General features: G+C 44.0%; 1 protein-coding gene across 5 annotated transcripts in view; it reads right to left on the bottom strand.

The window, feature by feature from the left end:
• Window positions 1–18965, bottom strand: part of DOCK4 (dedicator of cytokinesis 4) — a 378644-nt gene that overhangs the window by 220003 nt on the left and 139676 nt on the right. For all 5 annotated transcript variants that reach the window (XM_073651961.1, XM_073651958.1, XM_073651957.1 and 2 more), the window contains exons 6-8: window positions 17479–17627; window positions 6877–6961; window positions 4258–4409 (exon numbers count right to left, since the gene is read on the bottom strand). In XM_073651961.1, coding sequence (XP_073508062.1) covers window positions 4258–4409; window positions 6877–6961; window positions 17479–17627 — 386 coding nt within the window. The remainder of the gene's footprint in view (window positions 1–4257; window positions 4410–6876; window positions 6962–17478; window positions 17628–18965) is intronic.

Here is an 18965-nt window from a genome sequence, read left to right as displayed (position 1 = left end):
AGTTGATCAAAAAAGAAACCTCCGAATATTGTATCAAAGAGAGCCTTATACTGAGGCCAAATGACCCTGTCTGATTCTTATGGCACAAACAATGGGAATGTCAACACGATCTTCACTTGGGTAGAACACTGCCAGAGAGATGAAGTCAAAGTTAAGTGGTGATCAAAGAAATTAGAGAGCATATCCCATGACATGTAGAGTGGACATAGCAAGCATCCAGTGGATCAGCCCCCCAAGCTCCTTGTCTGGTAAAGGGAGAATTCTGCAGAAGGGTAATATGAAGAAAGAACAGCTCACGTAGATATTTCTCACAACATGTTAACAAGGCTATACACAATGAGCAACATCCACTTAGGCCTTTTAATTGGGTGTTTGTGATTAAAATGAAGGCAATCTCTCCATCTGAGAAGGCTGTTGATCACAAGTAATGATTGCAACCTTGCAGAGAGCGCCTTTTTTTCTCCAAAGAAGCCATTTTTTATACTACAAAGCTTCCTACGCATGCACTGACAGTCTCAACATGCAAGTTAAATTAGGACAAAGATGCCAATTAAATCAGCAGCCAACCCAAAAGTAGGTTTTTTTATCTTTCTTAACTATGTGCTGCCCACTGATGTAAACTTTTAATATTCAGAATCTTCGAAATTAAAGTTTCTTTGTACTTTGGTGCATGAAATATACAAATATGATCTAATCCAACCCACACCATGTACAAAATCGTCAGCAATTTAAAAAAAAAAAAAAAGAACAAAAACTAAAAAAAAACGTACCGGAGCCATATACACAAGCTCTTTCCAAATCTGTAAAAAGTGGTGCTCAGAGAGGTCGCTGCAATATTGTCACAGACATCATGACAGCCCCTCTAAATAACCGGCAACCAAAGCACATTACCTTGTTTTTAACAACATAGATATTGTGGTATCATCCTACAATTAGTGAAGATGGATTACATTCAGGGCAGCACACTCATTTTCTACTTATACGTTACTTTCCAGAATATTAGAAGAAATATAAAGCAGTAAATCTGACGGAGTTAGGCATGATCACCTTGTCAGAAATCTAAATCTGGGAATTATCAAGAGAAAAGAAAAGAAAATACATTCTGGGCATTTGTGCTCTCGGTATCTGGGCAACTTTTCTCTTTCATGTGTAGAACGTTCAAAGCTTTGATATTTTAAATTTATTATGCAAGATATTTTAAGTTTGCAGGAGTCTTGCCCTAAAACCAATTTAAAAAAAACCCATATTTAAATGTTTAGAAATGATGACTATTTCGGATACACTTGATTTTAAGCAAGTAACTAACATGTTGAGATACATTACTTTCTACAATATTATTTTTGGAGAGGTAGCATGTACATTTCTAATTTCCACATGTAATAAAGAGGGTAATTTTTTTTCATCTTCCTCAGTTAAATTGAGCAGCTCTTATGCATTTATATTATAAGCAGTCCCAGTACAAAATATATTAGGCCAGTTCCCTAATATAGACATTAGATAGCACAATGAAATGTCTCTTGTGTATTGCTCTGCTTAAAGGAGAAAGATTTTAGTCAACTTCACAACAAAGCAAATATCTTGTAAAATAGGAAACGTTGCACCACACAGCACTAAAAGTGAAAAAAAAGAAAAGTACCATTTCTTATATGGCTATGTGCACACAAGTACAGTAATTTTTCCCAAAAGAAATAGTGCAGCATGCTCTGTCCTCCCCATCCACCAGGACAATCCCTTTCCATTAGGGAGTATGGATGACAAAGAGTGAGGTTTCCCACATGTGTGCTCCCTCTATTAGCCAGAGACAATAGCTACAGGATTAAACATTGCTGCCCAATTATTTTAAGGGAATCAGTCACTAAGTTGTTGTTACCCAATCTACGAGCAGCATAATGTAGGGGCATAGGCCCTGAATCCAGCGATGTATCACTTACTGAGCTACTTGCTGTCATTTTGATAAAATCACTGTTTTATCCCCTGCAGATCTAGCAGTTTTCTGAATGAGGAGCTTTGTATAATCCCGCCCACACCACTGATTGGTAGCTGTGTGCACTGTGCATAGGCAGAACGGTGTGGGGGCAGGATTATACAGAGCTCACAAATATGTTTGACTACCTGGCAGCAGATTTACCAGTCTTCTAATGATAATATCCTGCCGATAAAAAAAACTACTATTTTATCAAATCTACATTAAGCAGCCCAGTAGGTGACACATCGCTGGAATCAGGGTCTCTGTCTCTACACTATGCTGCTCTCAGATTAGGTGACAAAAACCTGGTCATGTCATGTGGCTTCAACAAGAAGCTTTACTTTATAAAGTGTTCCGCCTCTTTAAAAAACAGAACAAAATGATTATAGAGCAGGATACTGCAGTACAATAATTTTTCTAAATCACTCTGTTAGAGATTCTTGCTGTTATCTCACAGCATGGAGCTCCCAAGGTCTGTGCTGCGGGTTGCACTAAACTAGGCAGTACCTGTTTATCATGCTTCACTAACGTCTTCAGTGCGGGAGCAAGCACTATAAAATCTTATGATCCTTGGCTCCTGCACAGAAGACTGTAGCCTGGAAGCAGGAGCAGAACGCAGCCTACACACCACGGGCAATCTGTGCTGTGAGTAGACAGCAAAAACCTTCTGACAGAGTGATTTAGAAATAAGATTATACTGCAGAGTAGTGTTGTCATTTTAGTTTTGAAATTGGAATTACGTTTTAAAGCAGACCTGAGCAAAGCACAAACCGGGGGCCACATCAGACCCTCTGATGTCTCAGGACTGAGACAGCTGAAGGGCTGAAAAAGGGGCCCATGGGCCGAACTGTTCCCTCCCCTGCCCGCTGTCCATCTGCCGCAGCCACTCACTGTCACCGCTCTCCGCATCCTCTGGATGCAGACAGCAGTGAACACATTGGTGGAGGACGGCGCCGCTGGCTCCATCTTCCACCAATCAGCGTGTGAGACAGCAGTTGCGATAATGTAATTTCAGCGCATCAGCTGTGCACTGCGGAGAGTCAGTGCATCAGAGAGAGGAGAAACAGAGCGCTGGGGGAACAGGAGCAAGGTGAGTATGTGTTGTTTTTTTCATGTGTATGGGATATTTATATGTATATAGGGGCTGTGTGGGGCTCATGCTGTACATAGGGGGGCTATGTGGGACTCATGCTATACATAAGGGGCTATGTGGGGCACATACTGCACATAGTGGGGCTATGTGGGGCACATACATATAAAAGGCTATATAGGCACATGCTGTATATAAGGGGCTATGTGGGGGCTCATGCTGCATATAGGGGGGTGTGTGGGGCACATGCTGTATATCAGAGGCTACGTGGAGCACAAACTATACATGGCAGGCTATGTGGGGGCTCTTACGGTATATAAGGGGCTATGTGTGGGCTCTCTCTCTCATTATGGTATATAGGGGGACTGTATGTAGGCTCATACGGTTTATAGGGGGATGTCAGCATACTTAATTCTGCTCAATATTAAGTGATAACTATAATTATTTTATATTAATTGTAACATTAATATTGAGCACAATTAATTTCAGCCTATTGGTTCAGCCCTCCACAACAGTCATTGTCTCTCATGTGGCCCCACGGAAAAATCAAATGCCCACCCCTGACTGAAGTAAATCATGCAATATTTAAAAAAAAAATGACAAAAGTACCCGTTCATGCTCAACATACATTCTACATTTCATATGCATACGGTTCATTCATAAATATTTTTAAAAAAATTTCAAAGCACACCAGTCTTTTAGCAAAACGGTGATAGGACAAAGATGGTAAATAAGAAAGCAGGCAACCTAAATTCAATATGAAAACTATATACTGAAAATGAAAATGTCAATACAATTAAAAAAGTTTAAAGACCAGAAAAGCGGCAAATCTGCCCTGCTGGTGGAATAAATTCCAAGGAAGAGTAGTGGTGAAGAAACATGCAGTTTTAATTCTCTACGCGTTTCAAAGTCGTAAAGATTCCTTTCTTCAAACCATTTCACAGTTGAAACCATTCCAACACGTGGAGAGCAGGAGCTGGATACTTACACCAGCCCTTATAAGTGCTTCACACAACACCACAAGGAGAGCAAAAACTGCAGTACTAACGCCCAGTGTGCCTGGGTAATGCCCTATTACATGCTTTTTGTCACTCTATAGCTTAACGCAAAGATCGTTAAAAAAGAGTTCAAAACAATTGCGTACTTAAACGCTGAAATATTTGTATCCAATTTTTTTTACCAAGTGAAACAAACTCCTTACCTTATTGGTCGATTTTCCTTGCTGTCATAAAGTGAGAATATCACTTCTAATTCCTCTCCTAGATTTGAGCACATCAAGCTCTTCATCTGTACAAATAGGTGATGGCTGCTTGCTGGTATTGGCGTGTCTTTTTTTCTGTGTCTGTGCTCCATCTGAGTGCAAAAAAGATCAGTGATCTGACTTTGTTCCATGAAAAATTTTTGAAGTTATAATAAAGCTCACCCTCAAGTGCCAGATCTCCTTAATTACGTAGGACTAGATAGAAGCTACATTGGCATATATTGATGGCATATAACCACAATGGAGTTGTGCCATACTGGACATTTCTCACCAGTTGATAGGATAAGTCATAAATGTCTCCTCCTGGGAGCCCCACTGTGTATTAGAATAGGAGTCTTGAGCCCTCTGTACCCTGTTACTGCACAATTAGTATGAGGATAGGGTGGCATGCTCAACCTTCAGTCTTAGGCTATGTTCACAGGTTGCGTTTTTGCTGCGTTTTTTATGCAAATTTTCACCTGCCTTTTATAGTCCAGCAAAGTCTATGAGATTTTAGAAGTCTCATGCACACAGCTTGTTTTTTTTGTCCTCAGTATTTTGTGCAAAACCTTGGGTTTTGGAGAACACAGCAAGTCACTTTCAGCGTTTTTCACCCATTGAAAACAATGGGTGGTGCAAAAAATGCTAAAAATAATGCAAGTATAAGGTTTTGCTGCCCTTTTAGTGAAAAAAGTAAGTACAGCAGTATGTGAAACCCATTTATTTTTGCACTTTTCCCAAGTTTACCATCTTGTCTTGGTCACCTGAGATGGCAGTTTGGATTAGTACAATTTAATTATATTAGTGATGCGTAAACATTGGTAAAGTAAACATTGGCTGACCAAGGTGCGAGATTGAACAACACCCATGGCCGACCAAATCGTGAGATTGAACAATAAAAACATCTTAGTCCTTTATGTCATATGTGAGACTTGGAAATAGTGAGCAGGTTTTGGAGGCATGCAGGGGGAAAAAGGAGACCGGACGGTAATACTTGGACCCGTAAAAGCGCTACTCGAGCGCGAAATGACCTTCGTCCGGTCTCCTCTTTCTCACCGTGCATTCCTCCAAAACCCGCACACCGTGTCCAAGTTCCACATATGAAATAAAGGACTAAGATGTTTTTACTGAAATGGTGAGTGCCGCCTTCTCGGTTATTCTTCATTGCGGACATTGAACAATCTTGTGGCAGAGCACCTAGGACATTTCAAATTTAGTTTGGGTAATAATTGGCTCTGGCTATATTCACACCTTCAGTGGTGTTGTGCAGGTGTACTCTTTTTTATTTTTGTATACTGTGAAACTGAACAATGCCTGAGCAACTCAATGGCTGACCAAACTGTGAAAGTAAACCGTGTTCTACAAACTCAATGCACTGCCACTGGTGACCTGTGTTCACGCTTCTGCGGGGGAAGGAAAGCTGAACTTTGAGATCCTGAAAAAAGCACCAAAAAACCCACCAGAACCTGCATTTTTTACGCTGCTTCTTTTCTGCCAAGAGAGCAGGTTTTACTGCAGAAAAAAAAAAGCAGCAAAAACATCAAAAACGCAAAGTGTGAACAGAGCCTTAGACTTCAGTAAGCAAATCATGATCAAAATACATGTTAAAGTATACATGTCTTTTACTGACTTTTTTTTTAATAACCCCTCGTGTGTTTACATGCGTAATAACACTATCTAGCCATTATATGATTTGCATCCTGCATTTTTTCCACAAGTTTACTCTCTACAATCCATATCACTAATTTTCAGCTGTATTTGAACTATTGGATGAAGACTAGCTGCTACAATTTCTCCCACACAGAGTACACATAGACATGAGAGATTCCTGCTCTCCATGGTCATCAGCAGCATGGAGGACATTACACAGTAGTACTAAGCAATGCAGCTGTGAATCTAGCTTTGAGTGAAATGACATAGTATAAAGAAAGGTTGGTCTCTGTCTCTACTTCTGCCTTCCTTCTCCCCCACGTATCTAAATAGACAAGGAGAAGGAAAATCATCTGGTCTTGAACAGGATGGATTTTTGTAGTTTTTCAGAGTGAATGATGAGTTCATGAGGTAGGGGGGAGGGGAGGATATTTCTCATAATTTAAGAAAAAAAAGCACATTTTACTGCTAAAGTATATTAGAAAGTTTATTATACTTGCTTGTGCTATCGGACCACAACAATCAGACTTCTACTATATATACTATGAAAGATTTTGTTCGATTCTGGGTAGCTGCATAACAACAATAACTACATTTTAGGTCACTCCCACATAATAAATCACAATGGCATGCAACACAATAATTTCCTGCTTTATCTAAAAAAGCTATTTTAATTTGAAATTTCTTTCAAGATAAAAAGCAATGGTTTTCATTTTTGGCCAACTTACTAAAATTACTATCATACAGGTAACAAATACAGTGGTCATTTTTATAAAGTTTAGGTTTACACATTGCACATTCATTTTATAGGTCACTTTATACATTCAAAAATTGTACTATTTTCAAACTTACAATTCTCAAGGTAGTAGGAGATACAGCACACGTGAATGGATAAAATTAATGTTGATTCCATGGTGGTATCATACTTACTAGTCTGTATAATTCAGTAACACTGATGTCTTCTGGATCTACCATTGCAAACTCTTTCCTTGGAACCAAGTCTAGACCCAGCTGCCTATAAAATATGGAAAACTGCTGAAAACTGACATTCTAACTTGGATAAATTGATCTCTACAATACAATATGTTGAGTAAAATTTTTACAGTTTCAGGACACGTTACATGTTTTATAGTAAACTTTTACTGGATTTATTAAATTAAACCGACTACCTCCTCCAGTTGCTGTAGTTTTAGTGTCTCTGGAATAGTTTTTCTTTTTTTTAATATTCTGTGCCGCGGTTTTAAAATTATGTACCCAAAAATAAAGATGTTGATCCCTTCAACCAACTAGGCGTATACCACAGTACCTCTTCGTCTGGGTTTACTTTTACTCTTCTATGACACTGGCCAATCAGAACATGACCGTATTTTATAGTGGAAAAAGCAAGCGCACAAAAGAAGGTCACAGCTGGGGCCGGGCTCAGCGTGTTCTTCTGCGATGAGATATATCTTACTGTAACATACCTGGCGGCGTCCTTGCATGGTGGTCCATCTCCCACTGTGCAAGAGCGCGCACTTGATCTCCAGTCCAGAATGTCTCTCTGGCTTCCCTCCTTGCTGTCTGTTTGTCTGTTTTGGCTGCATAGGGCGACGCCCGCTGAACTTCCTGTTTCTTGTACCTGCTGCGGACACGCCCCTGTTGCACCTTCAGCCTATTGCTGTCCATCTTTGGGTATTTATACCACCTTCTTCCTCAAGATGGCGCCTGAGCATTGTTTCTGGTCAGTTGGCTTTTTGTCTCTGACATGCCAGGTCCTATCCTGTTTTCCTGCCTGTTTTCCAGTTCTGTGTCTGAACTGTGGTCTGTTCTTGTGAACACGCTTCTTGCCTGTTCTTTCGCCTTCTAGGGGCCGTATTCCTAGATCTGCCTGTCTGTGCCTTGCGGTATCTGTTCCCGTCTGAACAGAGTCCTGTTTGTGTCTCTGCCTTTCGGTATCTGTTCCCGTCTGAACAGAGTCCTGTTTGTGTCCCTGCCTTGTGGTATCTGTTCCCGTCTGAACAGAGTCCTGTTTGTGTCTCTGCCTTGCGGTATCTGTTCCCGTCTGAACAGAGTCCTGTTTGTGTTCCTGCCTTGCTGTCTCTGTTCCCGTTCCTCTGTTCCCTGTTGTCTGTGCCTCGTTTCTACTTTAACCTTGTCTCCCTTTTCCCTCTATGTCTGTTTTCTGCGTCTTTCTGCAGAGTCTGAACTCGCTCCTAAATTCCTTCTCGTCGTCTCTGTACCTCTGTTGTGAATTTAGTGTACGCTCGCTACTTCTATGTAAGTACTGTGCGTGCTTCTGGTTCTGCCTTTCCTTCTCCGTCTGTTCTTTGTTAACAGAGTCCTATCCCCTTGCCTTGTTTACCGCTCTGCGGTGTCCACTCTGCTCCTGCTTAGCTTGCCGCTCTTGCGGTTTCTGCTCTGCTCCTGCCTTGTTTACCGCTCTGCGGTGTCCGCTCTGCTCCTGCTTAGCTTGCCGCTCTTGCGGTTTCTGCTCTGCTCCTGCTTAGCTTGCCGCTCTTGCGGTTTCTGCTCTGCTCCTGCCTTGTTTACGACTCTGCTCCTGCTTAGCTTGCCGCTCTTGCGGTTTCTGCTCTGCTCCTGCCTTGTTTACTGCTCTGCGGTGTCCGCTCTGCTCCTGCTTAGCTTGCCGCTCTTGCGGTTTTCACTCTGCTCTTGCCTTGCTTGCCGCTCCTGCGGTTTCTGCTCTGCTCTTATCTTGCTTACTGCTTCTGCGGTTTCCGCCCTGCCCTGCTTCTGCCCGCTGCTCCGGCAGTCCTGTCCTGCCCTGCTTGTGCTCGCTGCTCCTGCAGCCCCGTCCTGCTCTGTTCTTGTCCACCGCTTCGGGCGTTCCCTCTCTGCTGTGGTTGTCTACCGCATCTGCGGTTCTGTGTCCCAGTCTGTACTGGGTCTTAACCTCTCTGTGCTCCAGCCCGTCCTTTCGGCCAGTACCTCCCTGCCTGCATACTCGCCTGTATCCACCCATCTGCATACCTGCCGTGTTTGCTTACATCCACCAGTCTGTGCCAGCCTAACCTGCCTGTTCCAGTAATCCCAGCGTGGGTCAACCCCCGTGTCCGGAGTTTGACCTGGAGTAGCACCTGGTCCCTCTGCCCGGTTTCTCCCTGGTGCACTGGCGTCGTATGCCGTCGTGCCACCTTGGTCGGATCGGCCAGATACTTAGTCACGCCCCTCCAGGCACTCTCCGGTCCATGGTCCAGTGGAACCACAACACCCGCACACGCCAGTCAGTCCGGGCGTGTGCATAACACTTACTTAGTGCTGGAGAACTAGAGCGCCCGACCCGACTGTATTACAGGAGATGCACTGTGTTGCATATCTCCTGCCTTCCAACTCACCAGGACTGCTGCTTTTCTGTGCTCCAAGGCGAGAAGGGACGCGGCAATTTTGGAGTTCTCACCGTGTTCACATGGGACAAATCTTGTCTGTAGCAGTCACCTTCTCTGTAGACATTTGCTTTTTTTCCGCTCTATGGTGATGCCCTGTTTTGACAGGCCAGCATAATAAAGGAGAAAAAGCAAATACCCACATAGACGTTCTGTGGTATACGCCCAGTTGGTTGAAAAGAAAATTTGCATCTTTACTACTGGGGGGGTTGAGAGATGAGGCATAACTTTAGAATGGAGGGGCACAAAAAAAAAATAAAACCTGTTGCAATCAGTTTAACAGCGACAACTGAGGAATTATGCAGTTTAAATTAAAAAAAAAAATCAAGGTAAAGTTTATCTTTGCCTATTTGTATACATTAGTAGAAAATATATACTAAAACAGGGGTCTCAAACATTGCAGGCACCATTCTTTCTGGCATGAAAGGACTTTTTTTCTTATAAGACTTTTTGATCACTTTTTATTCTATTTTTTTTTGTGTGCCAGTATAATGAAAGACCTTTCTTTTTCATGGTGATCATCATAGGGTTTATCGCACAGTTTTGGTGTACTATTTTTATTTACTTTGGGTTTTATATAAAACAGCAGTTTTAGTGGTACAATGTTACTCTACTATTATTTATACTTTTTTTTCTTTAATTTTTACATTTTTTATTTTCCTTTTTTAGTCCCCAAATTGGCTTCAAATAGAAATTATGTCCTCCCAACCTCATACAGCAATAATGTCCCCCAACTGGCACCATACAGTAAGAATGGCGACCACTTGCCCCCATAAACTAAATAATGTATGCTCCTCATTCTGGTCCCCATCCTGTAATAATATCCTCTGTCCAGGCCGCACCTTGTAATAATGTCCTATGTTCTGCCCCTATCCTATGATAATGTCCCCCATCCTGTAAGAATGTCCCCACAACTATAAATATTGTCCTCTATCTTGGTCCCTTCCTTTAATAATGTCCCCCTTCTATAGGTGGCTTGTATAGGTATTGTGGCACATGGAGCTAGCGGCTCTCTGGAACGCAATACATCGCAGAGACTGGCTCTCTGCACAGCAATACCAATGCAAGCCACCAGCCTATCAGAGGCCAGCAGCTGACATCTGCGTCCCAGCGCAGCGGCGTATGACGTCACTGACATGTGCTGATGTCAGCTGCTGGCCTCTGATAGGCCGGTGGCTGGCATTGGTATTGCTGTGCAGAGAGCCGGTCTCTGCGCGGCAATACACTGCACTACAGCGCTGATGTCAGTGGCTCCTGAACCGGGCCGCGATCGTCAAGGGGACTATGGTGCCTGCATGCTGCATGTGCAGAAGGATGCCGAGGGAACAGAGGACAGGTGAGAAGAATCTTTTTTTTTCTCTGTTATGTGCACTATGGGAACTTGGGTGATTACATATGGGCACTATGGGCACCTGGATGGGAACATTTGGCCACCTGATTGGGGACATATGGCCACCTGGATGGGGACATTCCTACAATATGGGGACCAGGATGGGGCATTACCACAAGATGAGGACCAGGATGGGCACATTACTACAAGATGGGGACCAGGATGGGGCATTACTACAAGATGAGGACCAGAATGGGGCATTACTACAATTTTTGCCATTATCACACCCACGCAGGCAAGATTGTTGTCCCAGCATAGCTCTCTGTGCTCTACCTACAGCGCATGCAGAGAAAGAGACGTGACTTCAGAACATGTTGTTATTCGTCCTTCGTAGTCTAAGATGACCATGACTTATGGGTTTAGAGAAGGGTAAGTGGCTGTGGGTCTGGAAGTGACTGATGAGGCCAATCCTGGCCATTAAGGCTTGCCCACATACATGACATAAATAACTGGTTGTGGTTCGGACAGAAGATGTCGATTGTGCCTTGCTCACAGCTTGCTTTTATTTTGCCTCGCCAAGCTGAACATTCCAGGGCAAGCGTCTCCCATTTGTTGATGTTGACTACAAGGTTTTTGAGAAGAAGCTTTACACCAGTCTTTATAACGTTTCTTCTGCCCCCAGAATGCTCGCTTTCCCTGAAACAGTTGTCCATAGAGCAGTTGTTTAGGCAATCGGCTGTCTGGCATCCTGACCACATGTCCAGCCCACCTGGCTTGAGCTTTCAGCAGGAGAGTGTAAACGCTGCAGAGCCCAGATTGCCCTGTCTGGGACATTGCCTTGCCACCTGGTGAAAAAGTCTGCGGAGACAGCTCAGGTGAAAGTGATTGAGCTGTTTAGCATGCCGGCTGTAGCTCGTCCAGGTCTCGTTGGCATAAAGAAGTGTGGTAAGGACCACTGCGCGGTAAACCTTTAGCTTAGTGGTAAAGCTGAGTCCCCTTCGCTCCCAAACATTCTTACACAATCTCCCAAAGGTGATGATGGCTTTGGCCCACCTGCCGAGGAAGTGTACCAGGGTATTAATAGATCAATGTGCAAATCTGAAGTCATATCTGTTACGAAGTGTGCGCTGGATTTGGAGCAGACAAGATGCTGAGAAGAGCTGGCTTTGACATCAATTATACCTGTGTGAGCACGATATTAGAAAATAGGGCGAGACTGTACATGACTGAACAGACACCTTTTGGACTAGTCCTGGCACTTAACTTATGTGGCAGCACATATAGTCATGTCCGAAAGTGTTGTCACCCTTGATATTGTTCCAGAAAGTGTTTCTCCCAGAAAATTATTGCAATTACACGTTTTGTTATATATGTTTATTTCCTTCGTGTGTATTGGAACAACATGCTTCTTACACCTTTCAACTTGAATTTTGGACCACTCTTTTGCAAACTGCTCCAAGTGTCTCATATGTGAAGGGTGCCTTCACCCAACAGCAATTTTAAGATCTCTCTACATGTGTTCAGTGGGATTTAGATCCAGTCTCATTGCTGGTCACTTCAGAACTCTCCAGCACTTTGTTTCCATCAATTTCTGGGTGCTTCTTGAAGTACGTTTGTGACGCGCCCCCTGGGCCGTGGAGTACCCGGTGCCGGGCCGGTAGATGCTGGGGGATGTCACAGTGGCGGTGACCCGGTCCGTGACCCGGGCGGTCAACACAGGGGGATAATTTACAGGGGATTTATGTACAAAGTTTGTGACGCCACCTGTGGTATGCGGCTAAAGGGAGCCGCTGCTGCGGAGCAGGTCCTCTGGAGCGGATGTTACTGCAGCAGGGATGGTGTGGCTCTCCACAGGTAGAGCTTAGCTCCAGGGCAGTGTAGATGTTATAGGTTATGCTGGGCGTTATAGTGCAGGGGTTGATGGCGCAGCAATAATCACAGAGACAGTGGGGTGCAGTATTCAGAGTTTACTCACAGTTGATAAGTTCCTCAGGTTACAGGGTCTGGACCACAACCTCCCACGTCGTGCTTCGTTCACCAGGCAGGGGTTCAGCAATCCCTCAGGTAATTCAAGAGTGCCTGACAGGACCCCTTTCTATGCGTCTTCCTCAGTCGTCTTCCTGCGCTGGCTCTCGCCCTCCTGCCCTGCGCCTCGCAACCAGTGTCCCAATCCGGTAGCCTCGGGTCTTGTCGGGCGACCAGCAGTCCCCTGGACCCTCTGTGGCCACCTTTTCGGCGATATAGTTGCGGATGTGGCCACTGCACCTTGCAAGTACAGCAGCCTCCGGTTCCTAGCTGAGCCTTGTAGTTCTCCACTAGTTTAGGGGCCGGTCCCCTCTGCGGCTCGATCCCTCCACAGCCTGGCAGATTCGGGCGTATGGGTGGCCTCCAGCACTTCCCGTACCCCTGGGATCTCTTCTGTTCCTGGAGCCTTTCTCCTGCTCCCTCTCCTCTCTCAGTCCGGGGCCTCTCACTAGGCCTGCCTCCGGAGCAGAGCTCCTGCAGAGCCTCTGCTTCCCTCACTTTCCTCCTCTGACTGGCTTGTCCTTCTAAGATGGCTCCCTCTTTTATATCACTCCCTCACAAGTGCTCCCCAGATCTACGTCCTCCACCCACACCCACTACATGGTTCCCCCTCACTAGGTTCCCCTCCACTCCAGCCAGGGACCAGGGACTGTGCTCTCCCGTAGGAGCAATCTCGCCCTGCCCTACTGAAGTGGACGTGTTGGATGCAGGTGTTAGGGTCCCGGGCAGCACACTATCCTTACCTGAGAGTGGGATACCACACCTCTGGGTGAGATGCAGTACCTCTGTGGCGACTGAACCCGCAGGGGCGCCACATATGGTGTATTGTCCTGCTGGAAGACCCATGACCTAGGATGCAAACAGCTTTCCGACACTGGGCATTACACTGTGACCCAAAATCCTTTGGCAATCTTCAGATTTCATGATGCCTTGCTCACAGTCAAAGCACCCAGTGCGAGAGGCAGCAAAGCAACCCCAAAACATCTTTGAACCTCCTCCATACTGGACTGTAGGCAGAGCTGTGGAGTCGGTAAGCCAAACCACCAACTCAGACTCTGACTCCTCAATTTCCATGTCACCGACTCCGACTCCCTCATAGATGGCTCATGTTTAAGTGATGAATTTACTGTAGCACAGATTCATCTCAGCTAAAAGTCTAGACCCTTTGATCAGGAATAGGACAGACAATTATAGAACATTTCATTTCTTTCCCAAATGCTTATGAAAAAAATATTCCCCACAAACTGCATTGAACTACTGTACCCAATTTATTATATATTTTAGGAGTCGGAGTCGGTCCATTTTATACAGACTCCGACTCCACCAGGGCTTTGACTCTGACTCCACAGCCCTGACTGTAGGTACTGTGTTCTTTTCTTTGCAGGCCTCATTCTGTTTTCGGTAAACAGCAGAATGTGTGCTTTACCAAAAAGCTTCATCTTGGTATCATCTGTCCACAAGACACTTTCCCAGAAGGATTTTGGCTTACTCATGTACATTTTGGTAAACTGCAGTTTAGCTTTCTTATGTCTCTGTGTCAGCAGTGGGTTCCACCTTGGTCTCCTGCCATAGTGTTTCATTTCATTCAAATGTGGACGGATAGTTCGTGCTGACACTAATGCACCCTGAGCCTGCAGGACAGCTTGAATTTATTTGGAACTTTATTGTGACTGGGGCTGCATAACCACAATCCAGAAACCTTTCATCAATTTTTCTCTGCCGTCCACGTCCAGTGAGATTAGCTATAGTGCCATGGGTTGTAAACTTCTTGATTATGAAGTGGACATATGGACAAAGGAAGATCAAGATCTCTGGAGATGGACTTGTAAGCTTGAGATTGTTGATATTTTTCATCAAAAAATATTCATTTGAACGAGCATCACATGCTGCAAATAAAATTTTATCCTGCTAATTTTTGGGGGTTTTGTGTGAAATTATGTCCAATTTGCCTTTTTTTCTGTTTTTATGTGTTATTCCAATAAACACAAAGGAAATAAACATGTGTATAACAAAACATGAGTAATTGCAATACTTCTCTGGGACAAATCATTTTCTGGAACAATTTCAATTTCAAGGGTGCCAACACTGTTGGCCATGACTGTATTAAATATATCGGGAACTTTACATAAATGTTGGGGATGATAGGAATCAGCATTAAAACATATATTCAGAGCTAGGTGAAATCCTGCTGAAAGGTTTCCTCTACTATGAATATCTACAACCACAAACAATTTATACAATTATTGACTTTATAATTACCGTGTCTGCAGTCTTATGTGGAAAGTATAAATATTTGCCATGAAAGACAACTGTGGATATTGTTGCCAATTATATAAATAAAACTAAACACCTAAAAGCAGTAATTAGAAAGGAAAGCTCAGTAACATTACAGGCCAATTGTGTTTTCTATCATATGTAATAGAATATTCTTTAGATTGGCATTCAGTTTTGCGACTCCACATTAATAATCCATATCGTATCCTAGGGGAAGCTGTATTAAACGAAGCAACGGCACAGTATGAGCCTTGGAGACAAAAACTATACAGTCTGGGGGTAAAGATAATAGCTGCATTTCCATCTGTGCATATTGCACTGTAATAATATACAAGAGCTGGAGACTATTAACACGATATATTGAGAATTTGTGAAGTAATGTACATAGCTAACCGATATTGCACCAATATTACATTTTAGACCTTGCTTCACAATCACTATGTGACAATAACCAGGAAGGCATAGTTAAAGGGAACCAGTCAGTGGTTTCACACTGCCCGAACCACAGGCCACAAGGAAAACAGACAGGCTCAATCACTATAGAGAGTTATGTTTCACCCTGAAGGAGAAAATGCTTGAAAAATGAGTTGGCGTAGTAAGAGGAGCCTATTGCGTTATCAGAGAAACCACCATATGTCCATTAGTCTGCTCTAAGATGAGCTGACCACTGATAATTATGCATCTCTCTCATATCTCTCCGTCTCAATCGCTCCCCGCCCGTCTCAATCGCTCCCCGCCCGTCTCAATCGCTCCCCGCCCCTCTCAATCGCTCCCCGCCCCTCTCAATCGCTCCCCGCCCCTCTCAATCACTCTCCACCGCTCTCAAATTCAAATTCAAAGAGGCTTTATTGGCAGGACCAAAATACAATTAGTGTTGCCAAAACAAGAAAAAATAAGTGTGACGGGGAGGGTGCTTGAGGGGATGGAATGTTGGGGGGCTCCCTCCGTCTCTCTCTCTTGCTCTCCATCTCTCTGTCACGCTCTCTCTCTCCATCTCTCTCTCACGCTCTCTCTCTCCATCTCGCTCTTACGCTCTCTCTCTCCATCACGCTCTCTCTCTCTCGCTCTCACGCTCTCTCTCCATCTCTCTCTCTCCATATATCTCTCGCTCTCTCTCTCCATCTCTCTTGTGCTCTCTCTCCATCTCTCTCCGTCTCTCTCTCTCCATCTCTCTCTCCATATATCTCTCGCTCTCTCTCTCCATCTCTCTCTCTCCATATATCTCTCGCTCTCTCTCTCCATCTCTCTTGTGCGCTCTCTCTCTTGTGCTCTCTCCATCTCTCTCTCACGCTCTCTCTCCATCTCGCTCTTACGCTCTCTCTCTCGCTCTCACTCCATCTCTCTCTCTCCATCTCTCTCTCGCTCTCTCTCTCCATCTCTCTCGCTCTCTCTCTCCATCTCTCTTGTGCTCTCTCTCTCCATCTCTCTCCGTCTCTCTCTCTCTCCATCTCTCTCTCACGCTCTCTCTCTCCATCTCTCTCTCACGCTCTCTCTCTCCATCACGCTCTCTCTCTCGCTCTCTCTCCATCTATTTCTCGCTCTCTCTCTCCATCTCTCTTGTGCTCTCTCTCTCCATCTCTCTCCGTCTCTCTCTCTCTCTCCATCTCTCTTGCGCTCTCTCTCTCCATCCCTCTTGCGCTCTCTCTCTCCATCCCTCTTGCGCTCTCTCTCTCCATCCCTCTTGCGCTCTCTCTCTCCATCCCTCTTGCGCTCTCTCTCTCCATCCCTCTTGCGCTCACTCTCTCCATCTCTCTCTCGCGTGCTCTCTCTCCATCTCTCTCTCGCGTGCTCTCTCTCTCTTAAGGTAAAAAGTTAGGGTTAGTGAATGACATGTAGAAATACCAGCTTAGATTGTGGGTGCTAAGCAGAAAATAAGATGTGTCTCTATATGCACTTATTTTATATGACAGCAGCAGAAATAATCGGACTAATGGGGCATTCATTTACCAGATGGGAAATTCCCTTTCCTGCTGCAATGCAATATGGTTCATCTGGTAGAAAGCTATAGCAAAATCACTAGTGAGTTTAGGGCTGAAGGACTTCCATTTTTACATATACAATGTTCTTATAAAAAAAAAATGCAAAAATGCCACATTGCTTGTCAGGATAATGCAGCCATCAAACGAAGGAAACAGAGATGATATTGTTACAAGAGCACATAACTTAGTAAGAATTCTGAATATATTTTCTAGGCTTTCAAGGTGACATTGAATCACACAGACTGCCACAATAACTTATGATCTTTTCTGTAATTGTAATAGTAGCTCATACATTAAGATCCCTCAAATAACTCCAACAATCTCATAAAAAGAGAATGAGAAATGGAGACTATGTAGAACACTTATCAAATGACATCTGAGGCTTCAGAAACATATAAGCAGCATCTCTATGAATACAGATGCAAAACTCTCCTACCCCTATTAAGTAGTGTGCAACTAGCGTCTAAGTCTTGTAGCAAGAAACAACTGAGGAAGCATTCTGTGCATATGAATGGCTGCGAGATAATTATCTGTTACCCACTCATTTCCCCAGTCCAGGCGAGCCGTTATGTGCCGCTTCACATCCTTCATGCGATCATGAGTCAGATGTCCCACTAGCACTTGTCTGCGCAGATCAAGGATTTCATTCATTATGTGACCCAGACGATGAAAAAGATCACCTTCGTTTTTCTGTAGTGTAAAAAAAAGACATTTGGTTTAGTCAGCTCAATGCATGTCAAATCTTCATATCCAACTTTAGATTTGTAAGAAGTTTGTTAACGGAGCCGATATTTTAATTCAGAAATTCAGTTTCCATGCTATGGATGCTTGCCAGAATGTCACATCATTAAGGTCCATGTTCCAGGACAACAACTTATTTCCCAAACAGAAGAACTTCAGCACTTTATAGCAGAGATTCTCAACAAGAAACGGGCCCTACGTTGCTGGCGAGAGCAGAGTTGCTAGAGTTGTTTTGGACATCTAAATAGGAAGCTCTGCTACAGGGAGAAAGTGAAGTTATATTCTCCCTGCAGTCGCTTGCTGCCAGTCATCGAGGCAGTGTAGGGGGCTTTTACAGTCACCACTCTCTATACAGTGAGCACAGCTGTAATCACGCTCTCGTACATTGATTGACAGCCTGCTGTGCAGCGAGTGTTTGCGTGTACAGAGCAGACTATCAATCACAGAGCAGGGGAAATATTACAGCACCCTCTCTGTGTAGTCAGTGGTGAATGTAGCAGCCCCCTGCACTGCCCCAATGACTGGAGCAAGTGGCTACAAGGAGAATATAACTACATTTTCTCCCTGTAGCTGCTCTTCTAGTAAGCTGACCAGGCATGATTTCATTGGCAGGTTTCCTTTAACATTATGACAAAACAAAACTAAATAAAAGGAACACAAACAGACTGAAGTGTATATACTGTTACATGTTACAGACATTACCAGCATGTACACTCCACGGAGAATGTAACACAATACATTGGACCTTTTGATGGGGATGCGCCTGACATTTAGGATAAATTCTCAAACACCCAAATGGCACAATTGCCAGTCTTTCACTATGCACTGTTTTTCTCTAAAACTTCACTTTTATTTAACCTATTAAAGGCTGGTATAATTCACACACTATGAACAATAATTGAAAGCTAATTCCTTCACTGACCCTATTGCATGATACAGGAACAACTAAAGATCGTAAATTCATTTGAAATTGCTGATATTCATATCATCGTCATCAGTATTTTAAAGGGGACATCCAGGACTTTAAAAAAAAAAAAAAAAAAAATGACGTGCCTAAGCACTAACAGGCATGTGTTGCTAACAGAGGCAACTACATGTCTTTTGTACCCGATGCTGGTCATTGACCGCTCCTGCCAGAGATTCAGCTGCTCCCTTTCAACAGAGCAGCAGCTTCTCTTCCTGTTGACAGGGCGGGACTACTGGTGTCATGCTGATTGACAGCCAGCTTCCTCCAATTAGGCAGCAGAGAGACAGCTGTCAATCAGTATGATGCCAGTAGTCCTGCCC

The sequence above is a fragment of the Phyllobates terribilis genome, unplaced genomic scaffold (genome assembly GCF_046119375.1).
Source record: "Phyllobates terribilis strain yellow unplaced genomic scaffold, ASM4611937v1 Scaffold_11__3_contigs__length_659146591, whole genome shotgun sequence".
NCBI classification, from domain to species: Eukaryota; Metazoa; Chordata; class Amphibia; order Anura; family Dendrobatidae; genus Phyllobates; species Phyllobates terribilis.
This window is presented reverse-complemented; position numbering and strand designations above follow the sequence as displayed.